Raw genomic sequence first — 18801 nt, 5'->3', positions numbered from 1 at the left:
ACAGTCCAACACTGTACATATCCCTTGGGAAGTTACAACAGCTCACTCCAAATTCTGCCACCACAATATGGAGACCTTGGGCTTTCTTTTCCACTGGCGAGGAAGGCTGTGGGGGAGGAAAGCTGTGGGGGAGGAAGGATGTGGGGGAGGAAGGCTGTAGGGGAGGAAGGCTGTGGGGAGGAAGGCTGTGGGGGAGGAAGGCTGTAGGGGAGGAAGGCTGTGGGGAGGAAAGCTGTGGAGGAGGAAGGATGTGGGGGAGGAAGGCTGTAGGGGAGGAAGGCTGTGGGGAGGAAAGCTGTGGGGAGGAAGGATGTGGGGAGGAAGGCTGTAGGGGAGGAAGGCTGTGGGGAGGAAGGCTGTGGGGAGGAAGGCTGTAGGGGAGGAAGTCTGTGGGGGAGGAAGGCTGTGGGGGAGGAAGGCTGCGGGGGAGGAAGGCTGCGGGGGAGGAAGGATGTGGGGAGGAAGGAGTGTGTGGGGTTTCTCTTGTGCCCGTTTGGCGGTCATGTGGCAGGCAGTTTTAGGTGTGGGTTGCAGGAGTGTTATCCCTTCTGCAACCCTCAGAGTGAACACACCCTCCTGGGGTGGCCACAGCTTGGTGGCTGGGACCACACTGGACGGCTCAGCAAGAGCCTTAGCCTGGGCCTACACTCTGGTTCCTGGCTGATTTATGAGCCACAGAGCAGTCATGTCTACAGGGTTTTTTATGTCTCTGAGGTGCAGACCAATCCTCACTCCCAGGAGGGTTTAAATGGGGTTTGTTGTCATTCACTAACCAAGCAGTACAGCAGATGGGCTGGTGTTTTGAGCATGTTGTTCTATCTAGAGATTCACACCTAAGAGTGACGATGGTGCCATTTTCTCCCCTGCCTCTGCAACCTTACTAGTCCCATCTGAGGTCTGAGACACTCTCTCATCTATCTTTCTAGGTTCTGTCTGTCTGTCTGTCTGTCTGTCTGTCTGTCTGTCTGTCTGTCTGTCTGTCTGTCTGTCTGTCTGTCTGTCTGTCTGTCTGTACTTTGGTTGTGGTGGAGGGTTACTCAGGGGTTGAGGGCCAGGGGTTTATTGCTCTTTGGCTCTCTCTTTACCGCATAGGCCCCTGATTGTTAACAGAAAAACCTCTCCCTCTTCAGCTGCCAGGAACCGCAAGTACAGAGCCGGGTTACTGAATTTACTCACTGCACTGACTGCTGCACCAGAGAGGGGTCAAAAGTCAAGCCTCTCCTTTCCTCAGCGGTCGCACCATTGGAATGGATTATTTAAAAAAACTTTTTTTTTTGTGAGACTGAAGTTATTTACAGGGCTGTGGTGGCTGGCTGGACAGCACAGCCTGGCTTCAAACATGGTTACTGAACGCTGCCCAGGAATTTGGTTGGAATCCGAAGGCTCTGTTTATTCCATTGAAGTCCCACAGAGTAAAACACTATTTATACATCATTCTCCCTCCAGTATGTCAGTGAATAACACTTCCACATTGCCTTTCTCCTCGTGTGTGTGTGTGTGTGTGTGTGTGTGTGTGTGTGTGTGTGTGTGTGTGTGTGTGTGTGTGTGTGTGATCCCAGGTTATGAAGAGGTGGTCAGAATCCCCAAAGGATCTACCTTCATTCATATTCAGGAGCTCAACATCTCCCTCAACTACCTAGGTGAGAGTTCATGTCTCTTCTGTGTCACACAATGTGTTATTCTGTCATGCTGGATTCTATAGTGTGCATTCACACTCAAACTGAAATGAAAATGTAGGTGCATCGGCACATCAGTAACACTGTTATTAGAACTATTAGAACATATAACACGTTTGCAGTCAGACATCCTCTCGTTCCTTCTCTGCTATAGTGCTGAAGAGTAAAGGGGACCAGTACTTCATCAATGGGAAGCTGACCATCGACCCCCCTCGTAGGTTCGACATCACAGGGACCACCTTCCACTACCGCCGACCCACTGATGAGCCTGAGACCCTGGAGGCCCTGGGGCCCACCAACATGACCCTCATCGTCATGGTAATGGCCTAGCTGTGTATGTTATTGTGTGTGTAACGGTAATTATTCTATGGCATACCATACGTGACATGCGTGTGTATGTGTATGTGTGTAGGTGCTGGTGAGGGACGAGAACCCAGGGATCCACTACCGCTTCAACCCTCCAGTCAACAGAGACCCTCTGACTGGATACGCCTGGCACTACACATCCTGGTCCCGCTGCTCCGCACTCTGCGCTGGGGGTACCACCACTACTGGCTCTATAACTCTGTACTGTACTCTTCTCTGGCTCTACCATTGCTCATTGATTGATTGATATTATTTGATTCAGAAATGCACACAGAGACTTTTATTCATGCAGTTCAATCTCTTATCCCATATTCATTTCATATTATTGAGGTTAAAAATACCATCATGGTCGTCATGACACACCCATTGTGTTTTACTAATGATCCATTTATCTGCTGGGCAGGGCTGGGTCCTCCATATAGACAGTCTATTGACCTCTCTAGTAAACTCACTGACTCACTCAGGCACATACATGCACAGTGCATACCCTCACTTTCTCCACGGCTTTCTCATATTCCCTCTCTCACACACACAAACACATGCTGGTATATAAAATAGTTTTTGAGAGTTTTCCTAATGTAACACTGACCCTGGGGAAACATGGGAATGGAATGTTTATGAACAGAGGTACTGTGGGGTTGGTGAAACCGCAGGAGTTCGTGCTGAAGCCAACTTTGAAGTTACACACACTCTCTTTCTTTTGCTTTCTTTCTGTTTCGGGTAAATGATCCAAAGTAACTAGCTTGATATAAACTCATTTACTTTGTTTAAAAGCACATTTCCTTGACCCTAATGTCAGCAAAACAAGCGAGAGGAAAAGTACTTGTACAAGTTCTACACACTTTTACGTAATTCAGCACACACTCTTATCCAGTAGAGGGTATACATTTTCATACTGATCCACTGTGGGATTTGAACCCACAACCTTGGCGTTGCAAGCACCGTGTTCTACCAACTGAGCCACACAGTGTGAGCTGCATCAGAGGAATGATCAAAAGAGTTGTTTTATAATGTGTTTTTCTCTCCTTCTCTCTGTCAGGTGCTCAGATCCAGCAGGTTGTGTGTAAGAAGCAAGCTGATCACTCCGTGGTCTACAACCACTTCTGTGACAAGAAGAGCAAACCCAAAGACAAGAAGCGAGGCTGCAACTCTGAGCCATGCTCCCCAAGGTGAGTGCCAATGTATCTGTCCCACTGCGTGTTTGGAGCTCCTCTGATTGGGCCCTTATGACTATATACGCAGAATACGTTTTTACCTATCATATGTGTATGTAACTTCCTGACTGATGTCTTGAGATGTTGCTTCAATATATCCACAATTTTCCTCCTTCATGACGCCATCTATTTTGTGATGTCCCCCTGGCCCTCCTGCAGCAAAGCACCTTCACAATGGGGTGGCAGGGTAGCCTAGTGGTTAGAGTGTTGGACTAATAACCGGAAGGTTGCAAGTTCAAACCCCCGAGCTGACAAGGTACAAATCTGTCGTTCTGCCCCTGAACAGGCAGTTAACCCACTGTTCCTAGGCTGTCATTGAAAATAAGAATTTGTTCTTAACTGACTTGCCTAGTAAAATAAAAAAAATGAAACATGTGTGAGATCCTGCTAAACTAAGCCCTGACTGTCTGTGTGTCCCACAGCTGGGGGTCTGGGGAGTGGTCTGAGTGCAGTCGCAGCTGTAACGGGGGCCTGAGGACCAGAGAGGTGCTGTGTAAGAGGAAGATCTCTCCTACAGAGGAGAAGGTGCAGGATGACGGTGCCTGTACCCCCCCAGGACCACCCCTCACTGAGCCCTGCAACAACCACACCTGCCCCCCAGAGTGGCTGGCCCTGAACTGGTCAGAGGTACACCCAAAATACCCCCAGAAGCCTATCAAACTTTTTTTTAAACTAACAAGCAGAATCTAGAGATTTCTTGAAATAGAGAAGTTGCTTACCTCGATACTTTCTGTACCTATGCAACATTTCTGTGTGTAACCAAAGCCACCTGCTGGTTGGATTATGTATTGGTCTCTGGTGTGCTCTGGGGCTATAGAGGCTGGAGCTCTGATTTGAATAATCTCTCCCTCATCTCTCTCACTCTCATCCCTCTCTCTCCCCCAGTGTAATCCCAGCTGTGGTCCAGGGTTCAGGCACCGTGTCCTTCTGTGTAAGAGGGGGGAGAGTGGAGGCACACTGCCAGAGTCCCAGTGTCCCAAGTATGGGCGTCCCACCACCAGGGTGCGCTGTAACCTGCAGCGCTGCCCACCCCCCATGTGGGTCACAGGGCCCTGGGGAGAGGTAAGGCTGGGGTTAACATGGGCTCTGCTCTGTATTGAACTCTGCTCTCATTTAACTAGACCTCCTACAGGTGTAGGATATTAATTTGACCAGTTTTGCCTCAGGAGTAAAATAATCGCAATTAGTTTTGATAGACGACAGTAGGCTATAGTTTAGGTGTAGCCTGAGGTTGCATTTCGGATACACTTGTATGTCGTAGCGGAGACCAATATCTATCTTGTGTTATTAAGCTACAGTTGAAGTCGGAAGTTTACATACACCAAATACATTTAAACTCAGTTTTTCACAATTCCTGACATTTTATCCAAGTAAAAATTCCCTGTCTTAGGATCACCACTTTATTTTAAGAATGTGAAATGTCAGAATAATAGTAGAGATTTCTTTCAGCTTTTATTTCTTTCATCACATTCCCAGTGGGTCAGAGGTTTACATACACTCAATTAGTATTTGGTAGCATTGCCTTTAAAATTGTTTAACTTGGGGCACAACTTTTCGGGTTGCCTTCCACAAGCTTCCCACAATAAGTTAGGTGAATTTTTGGCCCATTCCTCCTGACAGAGCTGGTGTAACTGAGTCAGGTATGTAAGGCTTTCTTGCTCGCACATGCTTTTTCAGTTCTACCAACAAATTTTCTATAGGATTAAGGTCAGGGCTTTATGATGGCCACTCCAATTCCTTGACTTTGTTGTCCTTAAGCCATTTTGCCACAACTTTGGAAGTATGCTTGGGGTCATTGTCCATTTGGAAGACCCATTTGCGACCAAGCTTTAACTTCCTGACTGATGTCTTGAGATGTTGCTTCATTATATCCACAACTTTCCTCCTTCATGATGTCATCTATTTTGTGATGTCCCCCTGGCCCTCCTGCAGCAAAGCACCTTCACAACATGATGCTGCCACCTCCGTGCTTCACGGTTGGGATGGTGTTCTTCGACTTGCAAGCCTCCCACTTTTCCTCCAAACATAATTTTTAATAAAAAATATTATTATTATTTATTATTAAAAATATTATTATTATTTAACCAGGTAGGCAAGTTGAGAACAAGTTCTCATTTACAATTGCTCGTCTGGAGGGTTGTTAACAGTGTCCAAAGAAGGGCCAGAAGTATACAGAATGGTGTCGTTTGCATAGAGGTGGATCAGAGACTCACCAGCAGCAAGAGCGACATCATTGATGTATACAGAGAAGAGAGTCGGCGCAAGAATTGAACCCTGTGGCACCCCCATAGAGACTGCCAGAGGCCCAGACACAGGCCCTCTGATTTGACACACTGAACTCTATCAGAGAAGTAGTTGGTGAACCAGGGGAGGCAATCATTTGAGAATCCAAGGCTATCTGTCGATGAGGATGTGGTGATTGACAGAGTCGAAAGCCTTGGCCAGGTCAATGAATACGGCAGCACAGTAATGTCTCTTATCGATGCTGGTTATGATATCGTTTAGGACCTTAAGCGTGGCTGAGGTGCACCCATGACCAGCTCTAAAACCAGATTGCATAGCGGAGAAGGTGCGGTGGGATTCGAAATGGTGGGTAATCTGTTTGTTGACTTGGCTTTCGAAGACCTTAGAAAGGCAGGGTAGGATAGATATAGGTCCGTAGCAGTGTGGGTCAAGACTGTTCCCCCCCTTTGAAGAGGGGGATGACCCCAGCTGATTTCCAATCTTTGGGAATTTCAGAGGACACGAAGGAGAGGTTGAACAGGCTAGTAATAGGGGTTGCAACAATTTCGGCAGATAATTTTAGAAAGGGTCCAGATTTTACAGCTCTTTCAGAACATCAGCTGACTGGATTTGGGAGAAGGAGAAATGGGGAAGGCTTGGGCGAGCCGCTGTGGGGGGTACAGTGCTGTTGACCGGGGTAGGGGTAGCCAGGTGGAAAGCATGGCCAGCCGTAGAAAAATGCTTATTGAAATTCTCAATTTTAGTGGATTTATCGGTGGTGACAGAGTTTCCTATCCTCAGTGCAGTGGGCAGCTGGGAGGAGGTGTTCTTATTCTCCAAGGACTTTACAGTGTCCCAGAACTTTTTTGAGTTTGTTGCAGGAAGCAAATTTCTGCTTGAAAAAGCTAGCCTTGGCTTTTCTAACTGCCTGTGTATATTGGTTTCTAACTTCCCTGAAAAGTTGCATATCACGGGGGCTGTTCGATGCTATTGCAGAACACCATAGGATGTTTTTGGGTTGGTTAAGGGCAGTCAGGTCTGGAGAGAACCAAGTGCTATATCCTGGTTCTAAATTTCTTGAATGGGGCTTATTTAAGATGGTGAGGAAGGCATTTAAAAAAATAACCAGGCATCCTCTACTGACGGAATGAGGTCGATATCCTTCCAGGATACCCGGGCCAGGTCGATGAAGTGTTTCAGGGAGCGTTTGACAGTGATGAGTGGAGGTCGCTTGACCGCTGACCCATTACGGATGCAGGCAACGAGGCAGTGATCGCTGAGATCTAGGTTGAAAATAGCAGAGATGTATTTAGAGGGCAAGTTGGTTAGGATGATATCTATGAGGGTGCTGTGTTTACGGCTTTGGGGTGGTACCTGGTAGGTTCATTGATCATTTGTGTGAGATTGAGGGCATCAAGCTTAGATTGTAGGACGGCTGGGGTGTTAAGCATGTTCCAGTTTAGGCCACCTAGCAGCACGAGCTCTGAAGATAGATGGGGGGCAATCAGTTCACATATGGTGTCCAGAGCACAGCTTGGGGCAGAGGGTGGTCTATAGCAGGCGGCAACGGTGAGAGACGTGTTTTTAGAGAGTTGGATTTTTAAAAGTAGAAGTTCAAATTGTTTGGGTACAGACCTGGATAGTAGGACAGAACTCTGCAGGCTATCTCTGTAGTAGATTGCAACACCGCCCCCTTTGGCCGTTCTATCTTGTTTGAAAATGTTGTAGTTAGGGATGGAGATTTGAGAGTTTTGGTGGTCTTCCTAAACCAGGATTCAGACACGGCTAGGACATATGGGTTGGCAGAGTGTGCTAAAGCAGTGAATAAAACAAACTTAGGGAGGAGGCTTCTTTTGTTAACATGCATGAAACCAAGGCTATTACGGTTACAGAAGTCATCAAAAGAGAGCGCCTGGGGAATGGGAGTGGAGCTAGGCACTGCAGGGCCTGGATTCACCTCTATATCACCAGAGGAGGAGTAGGATAAGGGTACGGCTAAAAGCTATGAGAATTGGTTGTCTAGGACGTCCGGAAAAGAGAGTAAAAGGAGGTTTCTGGGGGTGATAAAATAGCTTCAAGGTATTATGTACAGACAAAGGTATGGTAGGATGTGAATACAGTGGAGGTAAACCTAGGCATTGAGTGATGATGAGAGAGATATTGTCTCTAGAAACATAATTGAAACCAGGTGATGTCATCGCATTGTGGGTGGTGGAACTGAAAGGTTGGATAAGGTATAGGAGCAGGGCTAGAGGCTCTACAGTGAAATAAGCCAATAAACACTAACCAGAACAGCAATGGACAAGGCATATTGACATTAAGGAGAGGCGTGCTTAGTCGAGTGATCATAAGGGTCCAGTGAGTAGTGAGGTTGGTTGGGGTCACGGCGATTCAGACAGCTAGCCGGGCCATCGGTAGCAAGCTAGCAGAGGATGGAGGTCTGTTTTTAGCCACCTTGTGTGTTTCCGTCGGTAGATTAGTGGGGTTCCTGAAATACAAATGGTATAGAGATAAATAGTCCTATAATTCCTATAATAACTACAACCTAAAACTTCTTACCTGGGAATATTGAAGACTCATGTTAAAAGGAACCACCAGCTTTCATATGTTCTCATGTTCTGAGCAAGGAACTTAAACGTTAGCTTTCTTACATAGCACATATTGCACTTTTACTTTCTTCTCCAACACTTTGTTTTTGCATTATTTAAACCAAATTGAACATGTTTATTTATTTGAGGCTAAATAGATTTTATTGATGTATTATATTAAGTTAAAATAAGTGTTCATTCAGTATTGTTGTAATTGTCATTATTACAAATACATGTTTTTTTTTAAGCGGCCGATTAATCGGTATCTGCTTTTTTGGTCATCCAATCTGTATCGGTGTTGAAAAATCATAATCGGTCGACCTCTAATCTCTAGGAGACAGAACGCGTCTCCTTCCTGAGCGGTATGATGGCTGCGTTGTCCCATGGTGTTTATACTTGCATACTATTGTTTGTACAGATGAACGTGGTACCTTCAGGTGCTTGGAAATTGCTCCCAAGGATAAACCAGACTTGTGGAGGTCTACAATATTTTTGTTGAGGTCTTGGCTGATTTCTTTAGATTTTCCCATGATGTCTTGCAAAGAGGCACTGAGTCTGAAGGTAGGCCTTGAAACAATTGACTGAAATGATGTCAATTAGCCTATCAGAAGCTTCTAAAGCCATGACATAATTTTCTGGAATTTTCCAAGCTGTTTACAGGCACAGTCAACTTAGTGTATGTAAACTTCTGACCCACTGGAATTGTGATACAATTGTTGGAAAAATGACTTGTGTCATGCACAAAGTAGATGTCCTAACCGACTTCCCAAAACTATAGTTTGTTAACAAGAAATTTGTGGAGTGGTTGAAAAACGAGTTTTAATGACTTCAACCTAAGTGTATGTAAACTTCCGACTTCAACTGTATATAAAACAACGGTTGTTGATGTGTATGGCTGCATTTCAGATACAATTATTTTAAACATTTGAATGTCGCAGTAGTTCGACCGACTGTAGTAGGAAATGTATTCTGTCTGGTGCTTTAACGTTTGAGCGTGCGAGAGAGAAAGATAACTGTGGACTCGGCTATTTCAGCCACACCTGTTGCTGACAGGTGTATAAAATTGAGCACACAGCCTCCATAGACAGACATTGGCAGTAGAGTGGCCTTACTGAAGAGCTCAGTGACATTCAAAGTGGCACCATCATAGGATGCTACCTTTTCAACAAGTCAGTTCGTCATATTTCTTCACTGTTAGAGCTGCCCGGTACTGTTATTGTGAAGTGGGAACGTCTATGAGCAAAACCGGCTCAGCCACAAAATGGTAGGCCACACAAGCTCACAGATTGGGACCACCGAGTGCTGAAGCGCACAGTGTATAAAAATTGTCTGTCCTCGGTTGCAACACTCACTTCTGAGTTCCAAACTTCCTTTTGAAAGCAACGTCAGCACAATAATTGTCGGGAGCTTCATGAAACGGGTTTCCATGGCCAAGCAGCCACACACAAGCCTAAAATCACTATGTGCATTGCCAAGCGTCGGTTAGAGTGGTGTAAAGCTTGCCACTATTGGACTCTGGAGCAGTGGAAACGTGTTCTCTGGAGTGATGATTCACGCTTCACCATCTGGTAGTCCGACTGGACGAATCTGGATTTGGCGGATGCCAGGAGAATGCTACCAGCCTGAATGCATAGTGCCAACTGTAATGTTTGGTAGAGGAGGAATAATGGTCTGGGGCTGTTTTTCATGGTTCGAGCTAGGCCACTTAGTTCCAGGGAAGAGAAATCTTAATGCGACAGCATACAATGACATTCTATACGATTCTGTGCTTCCAACTTTGTGGCAAAAGTTTGGGAAAGGCCCTTTCCTGTTTCAGCATGACAATGCCCCTGTGCACAAAGCGAGATCCATACGGAAATGGTTTGTTGAGATTGGTGTAGAACTTGACTGGCCTGCACAGAGCCCTGACCTCAACCTCATTGAACACCTTTGGATGAATTGGAACGCCGACTGTGACCCAGGCCTAATTGCCAACATCAGTGCCCGACCTCACTAACACTCTTGTGGCTGAATGGAAGCAAGTCCCCGCAGCAATGTTCCAACATCTAGTGGAAAGCCTTAAGAGTGGAGGCTGATATAGCAGCAAAGGGGGGACTGACTCCATATTAATGCCCATGATTTTGGAATGAGATGTTCGACATGCAGGTGTCCACATACTTTTGGTCATGTAGTGTATGTAGGTCCTTGATTGATTGATGTATTGAAGTGAAGAGGAAATACTAGACAATGTTAATCTTTCCTGTTTAGATTTGTATAGTAGGCCTCCTGAGTGTCGCAGTGGTCTAAGGCACTGCATCACAGTGCTAGCTGTGCCACTAGAGATCCTGGTTCGCGACCGGGAGACCAATGGGGCGACGCACAATTGGCCCAGTGTCATCCGGGTTAGGGGAGGGTTTGGACGGCAGGGTTGTACTTGTCTCATCACACGGTGGGCCGAGTGCAATGCACGCTGACACGGTCACCAGGTGTACCGTGTTTTCTCCGACACGTTGGTGTGGCTGGGTTAAGCAGGCATTATGTCAAGAAGCAGTGTAGCTTGGCTGGGTTGTGTTTCGGGGGACACATGGCTCTCGACATTCGCCTCTTCCGGGTCTGTAACGGAGTTGCAGCGATGGGACAAGACTGTAACTACCAATTGGATACTGCGAAATTGGGGCGAAAAAGCGGTAAAAAAGAATGAAATGAATAATACATTTAAAAAGTGCTCTATTGTCCGTCTTTACTATGTCCTCATAGTTTTGTGACCTGTATCTCTCTCGCTCTCTATCCATTCTATGTTAGTGCTCAGCCAATTGTGGTCTGGGTCAGGAGATGCGCTCTGTGCAGTGTCTTGTACACACCGGCCAGCCGTCCAATGAGTGCCCAGACCTCCTGCGCCCGGCAGCCATGCAGCAGTGCAAGAGCAAATGTGACCTCAGCAGCCTACCCATGGACATCCCTGAGGGTGACCCTGAAGGTCAAAGTTCAACTCTGTATTAATTACCTTCTCAGTATATTTTCCTGCTAGCTTAATATCCATTTAAGATGTTTTAATATATTTTTTTCCCTTCCAGAGTGTAAAGATGTGAACACAGTGGCGTACTGCCCCCTAGTGCTCAGGTTTAAGTTCTGCAGCCGCCCCTACTTCAGACAGATGTGCTGTAAGACCTGCCAAGGACACTGACCCCTGATCCAGAGTGAGAACCAGACCCATACTCGGAGTCATCCCCAGCGGGACCAGACCAGACCGCCTGAGCTGAACATTCCACAGGGGGAGGGACTGACAAGCCATCGCACCACAGAGCAGCCTCTCTGACATCAGGGGAGGGTGAGAGAGAGAACTGTGCTTTTATCCCCCACTCTGAAATTGCCCTAACTGATACCGGCTGTGGGGGCATTGCTGTGAAGACCAGATGGGCTGCTGGGATACCGCTGTTTCTATGTCCTTATATCCTTATTAGCGTTTGGTGCTACTACCATTGCCATGCTGGCCACAGGACTGGCCAAAGTACTCTGTTCAGCTTAGCTACGTTTCTCTGTTGTTTATTAAGTGGCCCAATCTTACCCTGAGACACTGTCCATACGGACATTTACTTGTATATTTACAGACGTTGCTCTATGTGTACACAATCTACACTGTACAAATGAAATTGACCTGATACTTTATCACTTACCAAATGTAAATGTTAATGTTAGTTATCTGGTGGCTGTTGTCAACTCATGTGGTCTTCTTTGTTATCTTGTCAATGCTTTGTCTCAGAACTAAATCTTTATGAATTCTTATTAATATTATGCTTTTTGAAAAGGGTTTGATTTGCACAAAGTATGGCTACTCATAAGGATACTGTATGTTTAGTTATTTGGGACTTGTCTCGACGACTCTACTGAATACTAAGGTTCTCCATCCACGGTCCGGTCTATGCTCATAACCTTTTACTCACCACTGTCTTGTCATGGGACCCAGCAAGGGCTGGTCAATGGTCGGATCAGTTCACGTCTAGCAGCTAACCTCAACACATCTCTCATACTGTTAGTACTTACTGTACACATTTAGATACAGGCGCATGTACCGTGGCCTCATCGATGTGAAAAATGCTACATGGTACATGGTTCTCTGTACTAGTCACGTATACAGTGAGTGAAAAAGTGTCCATCACTGAGTGAAACACTTCCAACAACCGATTAGATGGGAACAGAGACCCTCACATGTCCTCTGGTCTTAAGTGGTCCTTCTGTCTGATAGCATGGCCCTGCTGCGCCTCTAATGGTCAACCAGTTAACTTCGGTTTTTAATATGCTGCATGTACAGTGAAGGCCTTTTTCCCACATCCATCCATCTACTGAGCTCACACCAAGAACCAGCCCTTGCAATATGACCGCTCTGGTTTCTGTTGGAGTAACTAGGTTGTTATTACTCTCCTGATGGTGCTTTGGAATGGTGCTATTTCTTAGCTAATTATTGTCGTTATTTGTTGTCATTCTGGTGAATATAAAGTGCTTTTGTTGAGGTGCTAAAGAAATAGTGCTATATAAGTTTGTGAGAAGAGGAGGAGAAGTTAACCCTTTATTTCCTTACCTACAGTAACTCAGTATGGGACAGACACATAAAGTTACCAAACATTCAGTCTCTTATAAAACTGGGTGTCAGCACACAGACTGATACTTTACTATCTCACAAAAACCATAACAAAACTGTTTTAATAAAACATACTGTCTTATTTGACTGTCTAAATATGTAAGCTACATTTTCTATTTTCTATTTTGAACCATCTGTGTCTATGGTCATGGTGTGACCTCAGAGACAAACCATTTTATCAAATATTAGGGACAATATTGTTTTGTTGTTTTTAGATGCTTATTGTTACAGATATGTACTGTGTTTTAATTACTACAGAAACATTCCCCCGTTCCCCATGTACAACCATTGAAATGAACATATTAAAGTGAATAAATATGGCGCATTGTTAATAAATGCATTGAGCATTGTGTGCTTTAGCCTCTCTCCCTCTGGAAACCCCTGGCCCAGACAGAAAGCTAGATCATCAAATGATCATCCATCTATTTCTGTATCTCATAGATGTCATGGAAAATAATGACGCTAGTGTTTCCTCACTGAGGTTGTGATATGTCTGCTTTAGGCTCTTCCTGATTGGGGGAAATTTGCAGATGGTTACCGAGGCCTGGCATGACTCATCCTCACCACTGACATGTTACGTTTCAGGCCCTGCATCATAGCAGAGCTTAACTTGGGGCCTTCCGGGGTATGCTGATGTTCACCCAGAATGAGGAGGCTATTGAAGGCAAGGAGCCCCACATCTCTCAGCAATATACTTTATACTCATGATTAAACTATGCTGATCTGAGGCCCACTGCACTTGCAGTAACAATGTGAATCTCTACTTGTCAGTGAAGAGCCGAAGAGCCTAGTTTAATTTAACTGAGACCAAGGTCTCTTTTACAGATGAGCACTGAACTACCTAAATGACAGAAAAGACACACATCAAAGTATAAATACAAAACGCAAGCAGAAAGAAAAACAGTCATGAAAAACAAACACATTCATCAGTAATAGGGTCCTCAATCAGCTTTCTGAATTTTCTTAGAGGCACCAAATTTAAGAACAGTTTGTTCCACAAATAAGGTGCAATAACTAAAAGCTGATTTACCTTACTCAGGAGAGACCAAATTAATTTCCAGAGTTAGCCATCCCTGAGAACGGGTGTGGTAATGCGTACAGTACCAGTCAAAAGTTCGGGCACACCTACTCATTCAAGGGTTTTTCTTTATTTTGACTATTTTCTACATTATAGAATAATAGTGAAGACATCAAATCTATGAAATAACACGTATGGAATCATGTAGTAACCAAACATTTTTTAAACAAAGTATATTTTTAGTATATTTTTAGTTTCCTGAGCGAGAATAGGATTTTGTCATGGTCTCTGACCTCCTCCCTATAGGCTGTCTCATCATTGTCGGTGATCAGGCCTACCACTGTTGTGTCATCGGCAAACTTAATGAGGGTGTTGGAGTCGTGCCTGGCCATGCAGTCATGAGTGAATAGGGAGTACAGGAGGGGAATGAGCACGTGCCCCTGAGATGCCCCTGTGTTGAGGATCAGCGTGGTGGATGTGTTGTTACATATCCTTACCTCCTGGGGACGGACCATCAGGAAGTCCAGGATCCAGTTGCAGAGGGAGGTGTTTAGTCCCAGAGTCCTTAGCTTATTGATGAGCTTTGAGGGCACTATGGTGTTGAACGCTGAGCTGTAGTCAATGAATAGCATTCTCACGTAGGTGTTCCTTTTGTCCAGGTGGGAAAGGGCCGTGTGGAGTGCAATAGAGATTGCATCATCTGTGGATCTGTTGGGGCGATATGCAAATTGGAGTGGGTCTAGGGTTTCTGGGATAATGCTGTTGATGTGAGCCATGACCAGCCTTTCAAAGCACTTCATGGCTACAGACGTGTGTGCTACGGGTCGGTAGTCATTTAGGCAGGTTGCCTTAGTGTTCTTGGGCACAGGCACTATGGTGGTCTGCTTAAAACATGTTGGTATTACAGACTCGGACAGGGAGAGGTTGAAAATGTCAGTGAAGACACTTGCCAGTTGGTCAGCGCATGCTCGCAGTACACGTCCTGGTAATCCGTCTGGCCCTTCATCCTTGTGAATGTTGACCTGTTTAAAGGTCTTACTCACATCGGCAGTGGAGAGTGTGATCGCGTCTTCCGGAACAGCTGGTGCTCTCAAGCATGTTTCGGTGTTATTTGCCTCGAAGCGATTATAGAAGTAGTTTAGCTTGTCTGGTAGGCTCTTGTCACTGGGCAGCTCTCGGCTGTGCTTCCCTTTGTAGTCTGTAATGGTTTGCAAGCCCTGACACATCCGTTGAGCGTCAGAGCCGGTGTAGTATGATTCGATCTTTGTCCTGTATTGATGCTTTGCCTGTTTGATGGTTCATCGCAGGGCATAGCAGGATTTCTTACAAGCTTCCGGGTTAGAGTCCCGCTCCTTGAAAGCGGCAGCTCTACCCTTTAGCTCAGTGTGGATGTTGCCTGTAATCCATGGCTTCTGGTAGGGGTATGTACATACTGTCACTGTGGAGAAGCCAATGACTGATGTGGTGTACTCCTCAATGCCATCGGAGGAATCCCGAAACATATTCTATTCTGTGCTAGAAAACAGTGCTGTAGTTTAGCATCTGCTTCATCTGACCACTTTTTTTTATTGATCTAGTCACTGGTGCTTCCTGCTTTAATTTTTGCTTGTAAGCAGGAATCAGGAAGATAGAATTATGGTCAGATTTGCCAAATGGAGGGCGAGCTTCATATGTGTGTCTGTGTGGGGAGTAAAGGTGGTCCATAGTTTTTTCCCTCTGGTTGCACATTTAACATGCTGATAGAAATGTGGTAAAATGTATTTAAGTTTCCCTGTATTAAAGTCCCCGGCCACTAGGAGCGCCGCCTCTCGTTTTCTTGTTTGCTTATGGTGGAAAACAGCTGTCTTAGTGCCAGCCTCTGACTGTGGTGGTATGTAAACAGCTACGAAAAATACAGATGAAAACTCTCTAGGTAGATAGTGTGGTCTACAGCTTATCATGAGATAATCTACCTCAGGCGAGCAATAGCTCGAGACTTCCTTAGATACCGTGCACCAGCTGTTATGAACAAAAATACATAGTCCTCCGCCCCTTGTCTTACCAGACGCCACTGTTCTATCCTGCCGATACGGCACATAACCAGCTTATAACCGGTATGTTAATAGTGTCGTCGTTCAGCCACGACTCCGTGAAGCATAAGATATTACAGTTGTCCCGTTGGTAGTTTAATCTTGCGCATAGGTCATTGATTTTATTCTCCAAAGAGTGCACGTTTGCTAGCAGAGTGGAAGGAAGTGGGGGTTTATTCGATCGCCTACAAATTCTCAGAAGGCAGCCCGCCCTCTGGCCCCTTTTTCTCCGCCGCCTCTTCATGCAAATCACGGGGATCTGGGCTTGTTCCAGAGAAAGCAGTATATCGTTCGCGTCGGGCTCATCAGACTTGTTAAAGGGAAAAAAAGATTCTGCCAGTCCATGGTGAGTAATCACAGTCCTGATGTCCAGAAGTTATTTTTGGTCATACGAGACGGTAGCGACAATATTATGTACAAAATAAGTTAAAAAATAAGTTACAAAATAAGTTACAAACAATGCAAATAAACAAACAAAAAAACACAATTGGTTGGGGACACGTAAAACGTCTGCCTTCTTCTCCGGTGCCATTCTACGAACAATTCCTTCGACCTCATGGCTTGATTTTTGCTCTGACATGCACTGTCAACTGTGGGACCTTATATAGACAGGTGTGTGCCTTTCCAAATCATGTCCAATCAATTGAATTTACCACAGGTGGACTCCAATAAAGTTATAGAAACATCTCAAGGATGATCAAAAGAAACTTCAAGTCTCATAGCCAAGGGTCTGAATACTTATGTTAAAAAGGTATTATTGTGTGTAGATTGACAAGGATTTTTTAAATTTAATACATTTGAGTGAGGCTGTAACGTAACAAAATGTGGAAAAAGTGAAGGGGTCTTAATACTTTCTGAATGCGCTGTACTTAGTTCTACCTGCATTCAATACTAATTTCAGGTCAATACATTTTTTTGAAATACAATGAAGGCAAACTGTAGTTCAGATAGAGGGCAACAGTATCATCAGCATATAAGTGCAGGTTACAATTTTATTGTTAATGTAAACAGTAAAAAGTCCCAGAATCTACCCTTGAGGGACTGCTTTCGTAAAATATCCAGAAGACCTGATTTAACACCATCAGTAGATAGACATTGAGTTTTATCTGTTCTAGGCTGCATGTAAACCAGTTACATGCAGTTACATGCAGCCGGGGCCAATTGAGGAAATTCTCTGAGTGATGAACAGTCGAGAAGTTTTGGCAGGTCAATGAAGAGGGCAGCACAATGTTGTCTTTTATCCATACAGTTAACCACATCATTTATAGCTAGGGATGCAGCAGAGATAGTGCTATGACCTGGTCTAAACCCTGACTGATGTAAATTTAGGATACATTTCAAAGATAAGAAAGATCTTAGCTGAGAATTAATCAAGGATTCTAATATTTTAGCTAGGCAGAAAGTTTAGAAATAGAGCTATAATTATTTAGGTCACAAGGGTCACCAGGTTTGTGAAGGGGGAGTACATGGGCCGCCTTCCAAACCTTGGAGATAGTACCAGATATAATCATCAGGTAAAAAATATGGGTTAATTATTCAGCAATCAGGGGGGCAGAGAGCTGCAGCAAAAAAGGGATAAAGCTGTAACGCTCATCCTCTTCTTCTGACGAGGAGTCGCAAGGATCGGACCAAAGCGCAGCGTGGTACGTGTTCATGACGATATTCATTCAACTCAGAACGCTAAAACAAAAATAACAACGAGAATGATACGAACCGAAACAGTCCTGTCTGGTGACATACACAAAGACAGAAAATAAACACCCACGAAACACAGGTGGGAAAAGACTACCTAAGTATGATTCTCAATCAGAGACAACTAACGACACCTGCCTCTGATTGAGAACCATACCAGGCCAAACGCAAAACACAACATAGAAAACGGAACATAGGCAACCCACCCAACTCACGCCCTGACCATACTAAAACAAAGACATAACAAAAGAACTAAGGTCAGAACGTGACAAAAGCATATCAGCCCCATTGGATTTTTCTTTACATCAATCTTTAGCAAGGCATCTAGCACCACAGGTAGTAAATTGTTGAAATGAATACAAAGATTCACTAGAAGTTGACAGATAACCGTCGATTCAGCTAGAGGCGTACAGAGGGAAGAGCAGTCGATTGACTGACCAGGGTCAATTAAACCACAGTTTCTCTCAAATAAAAAGCCTGCCGAAGTCAAATGTTTATTAAAAGCATCACTTATCACTTTCTCCTCAGTTTGATGCCAGAGTCAGACAGAACTTCCTAAGGCAGGGAAGAAGAAGAATTTGCATGCTTCAGTGCATTTACTGTTGTCCAAAATTTAGAAGTACTAGCAGACCACTGTCCACTGCAGAATCAGTTTTTCTTGCCTTGGCCAAGGCCTGATTTCTCATCTAAATGGGCTCTAATAGCATAGAAGAAAACCAAGAGTTAGATCTATATTTGATGCTGTAATAGGCTAGAGGAATTAACATGGAGGATACATGTTCTAGAGCCAAGTCAGGGTCAGGAATACAGGAGACAGTGTCTAAATCAGAGGTGAACATGTCATGTAAAACCCCTTTATAAAGTTCGTTATGGGTGTAGTGCCGTTCAGATTTTAAAGATGAGAGACTAACCACAGTCTGGGTGGAGTAGTTAGTAAACAACTGAAGCGTCATGTAAAGTGAAATTAAACACAGAAGTGCCATTAGTTAAATTATTGGTATGTTATAGAGGGGTTATTCATGATATAAAAATACTGTCTGTATCAAAGATGAAGTTTGTTATGGACGTTAACAATGTGTGATATAACAGCCCCTAGCAGTATCAACATTGACTGTTAATTAGGTCTAAACATTTAGACCATGACTAAATGAAGAATTGAAAATGCAACAGAGTAGAAGTGGTACCTATAGATATAGGATGAGTGTGTGTGTGTGTGTGTCTGTGTGTGTGTGTCTGTATCTGTGTGTGTGTGTCTGTGTCCTCTTAAGTCTGTGGCAGAGCAGTTCTTGTTTCGCTCTGGGTCTGTGGGAGTATGAGGAAGTACGTTTGAACGCTTTGAA

The 18801-nt window shown here is 44.7% G+C and overlaps 1 protein-coding gene across 2 annotated transcripts in view; it reads left to right on the top strand.

Moving 5' to 3' along the window:
• The window catches only part of adamts10 (ADAM metallopeptidase with thrombospondin type 1 motif, 10), a 65127-nt gene extending 52109 nt beyond the window's left edge, over positions 1-13018 (top strand). For both annotated transcript variants that reach the window (XM_029632634.2, XM_029632635.2), the window contains exons 18-25: positions 1560-1640; positions 1831-1994; positions 2089-2215; positions 3082-3211; positions 3679-3883; positions 4142-4318; positions 10849-11023; positions 11121-13018. In XM_029632634.2, the coding sequence (XP_029488494.1) occupies positions 1560-1640; positions 1831-1994; positions 2089-2215; positions 3082-3211; positions 3679-3883; positions 4142-4318; positions 10849-11023; positions 11121-11230 (1169 nt within the window). In that variant the 3' untranslated portion in view covers positions 11231-13018. The remainder of the gene's footprint in view (positions 1-1559; positions 1641-1830; positions 1995-2088; positions 2216-3081; positions 3212-3678; positions 3884-4141; positions 4319-10848; positions 11024-11120) is intronic.
• The last annotated feature ends 5783 nt before the right edge of the window (positions 13019-18801 follow it).

This window comes from Oncorhynchus nerka, linkage group LG24, assembly GCF_034236695.1.
Source record: "Oncorhynchus nerka isolate Pitt River linkage group LG24, Oner_Uvic_2.0, whole genome shotgun sequence".
NCBI classification, from domain to species: domain Eukaryota; kingdom Metazoa; phylum Chordata; class Actinopteri; order Salmoniformes; family Salmonidae; genus Oncorhynchus; species Oncorhynchus nerka.
This window is presented reverse-complemented; position numbering and strand designations above follow the sequence as displayed.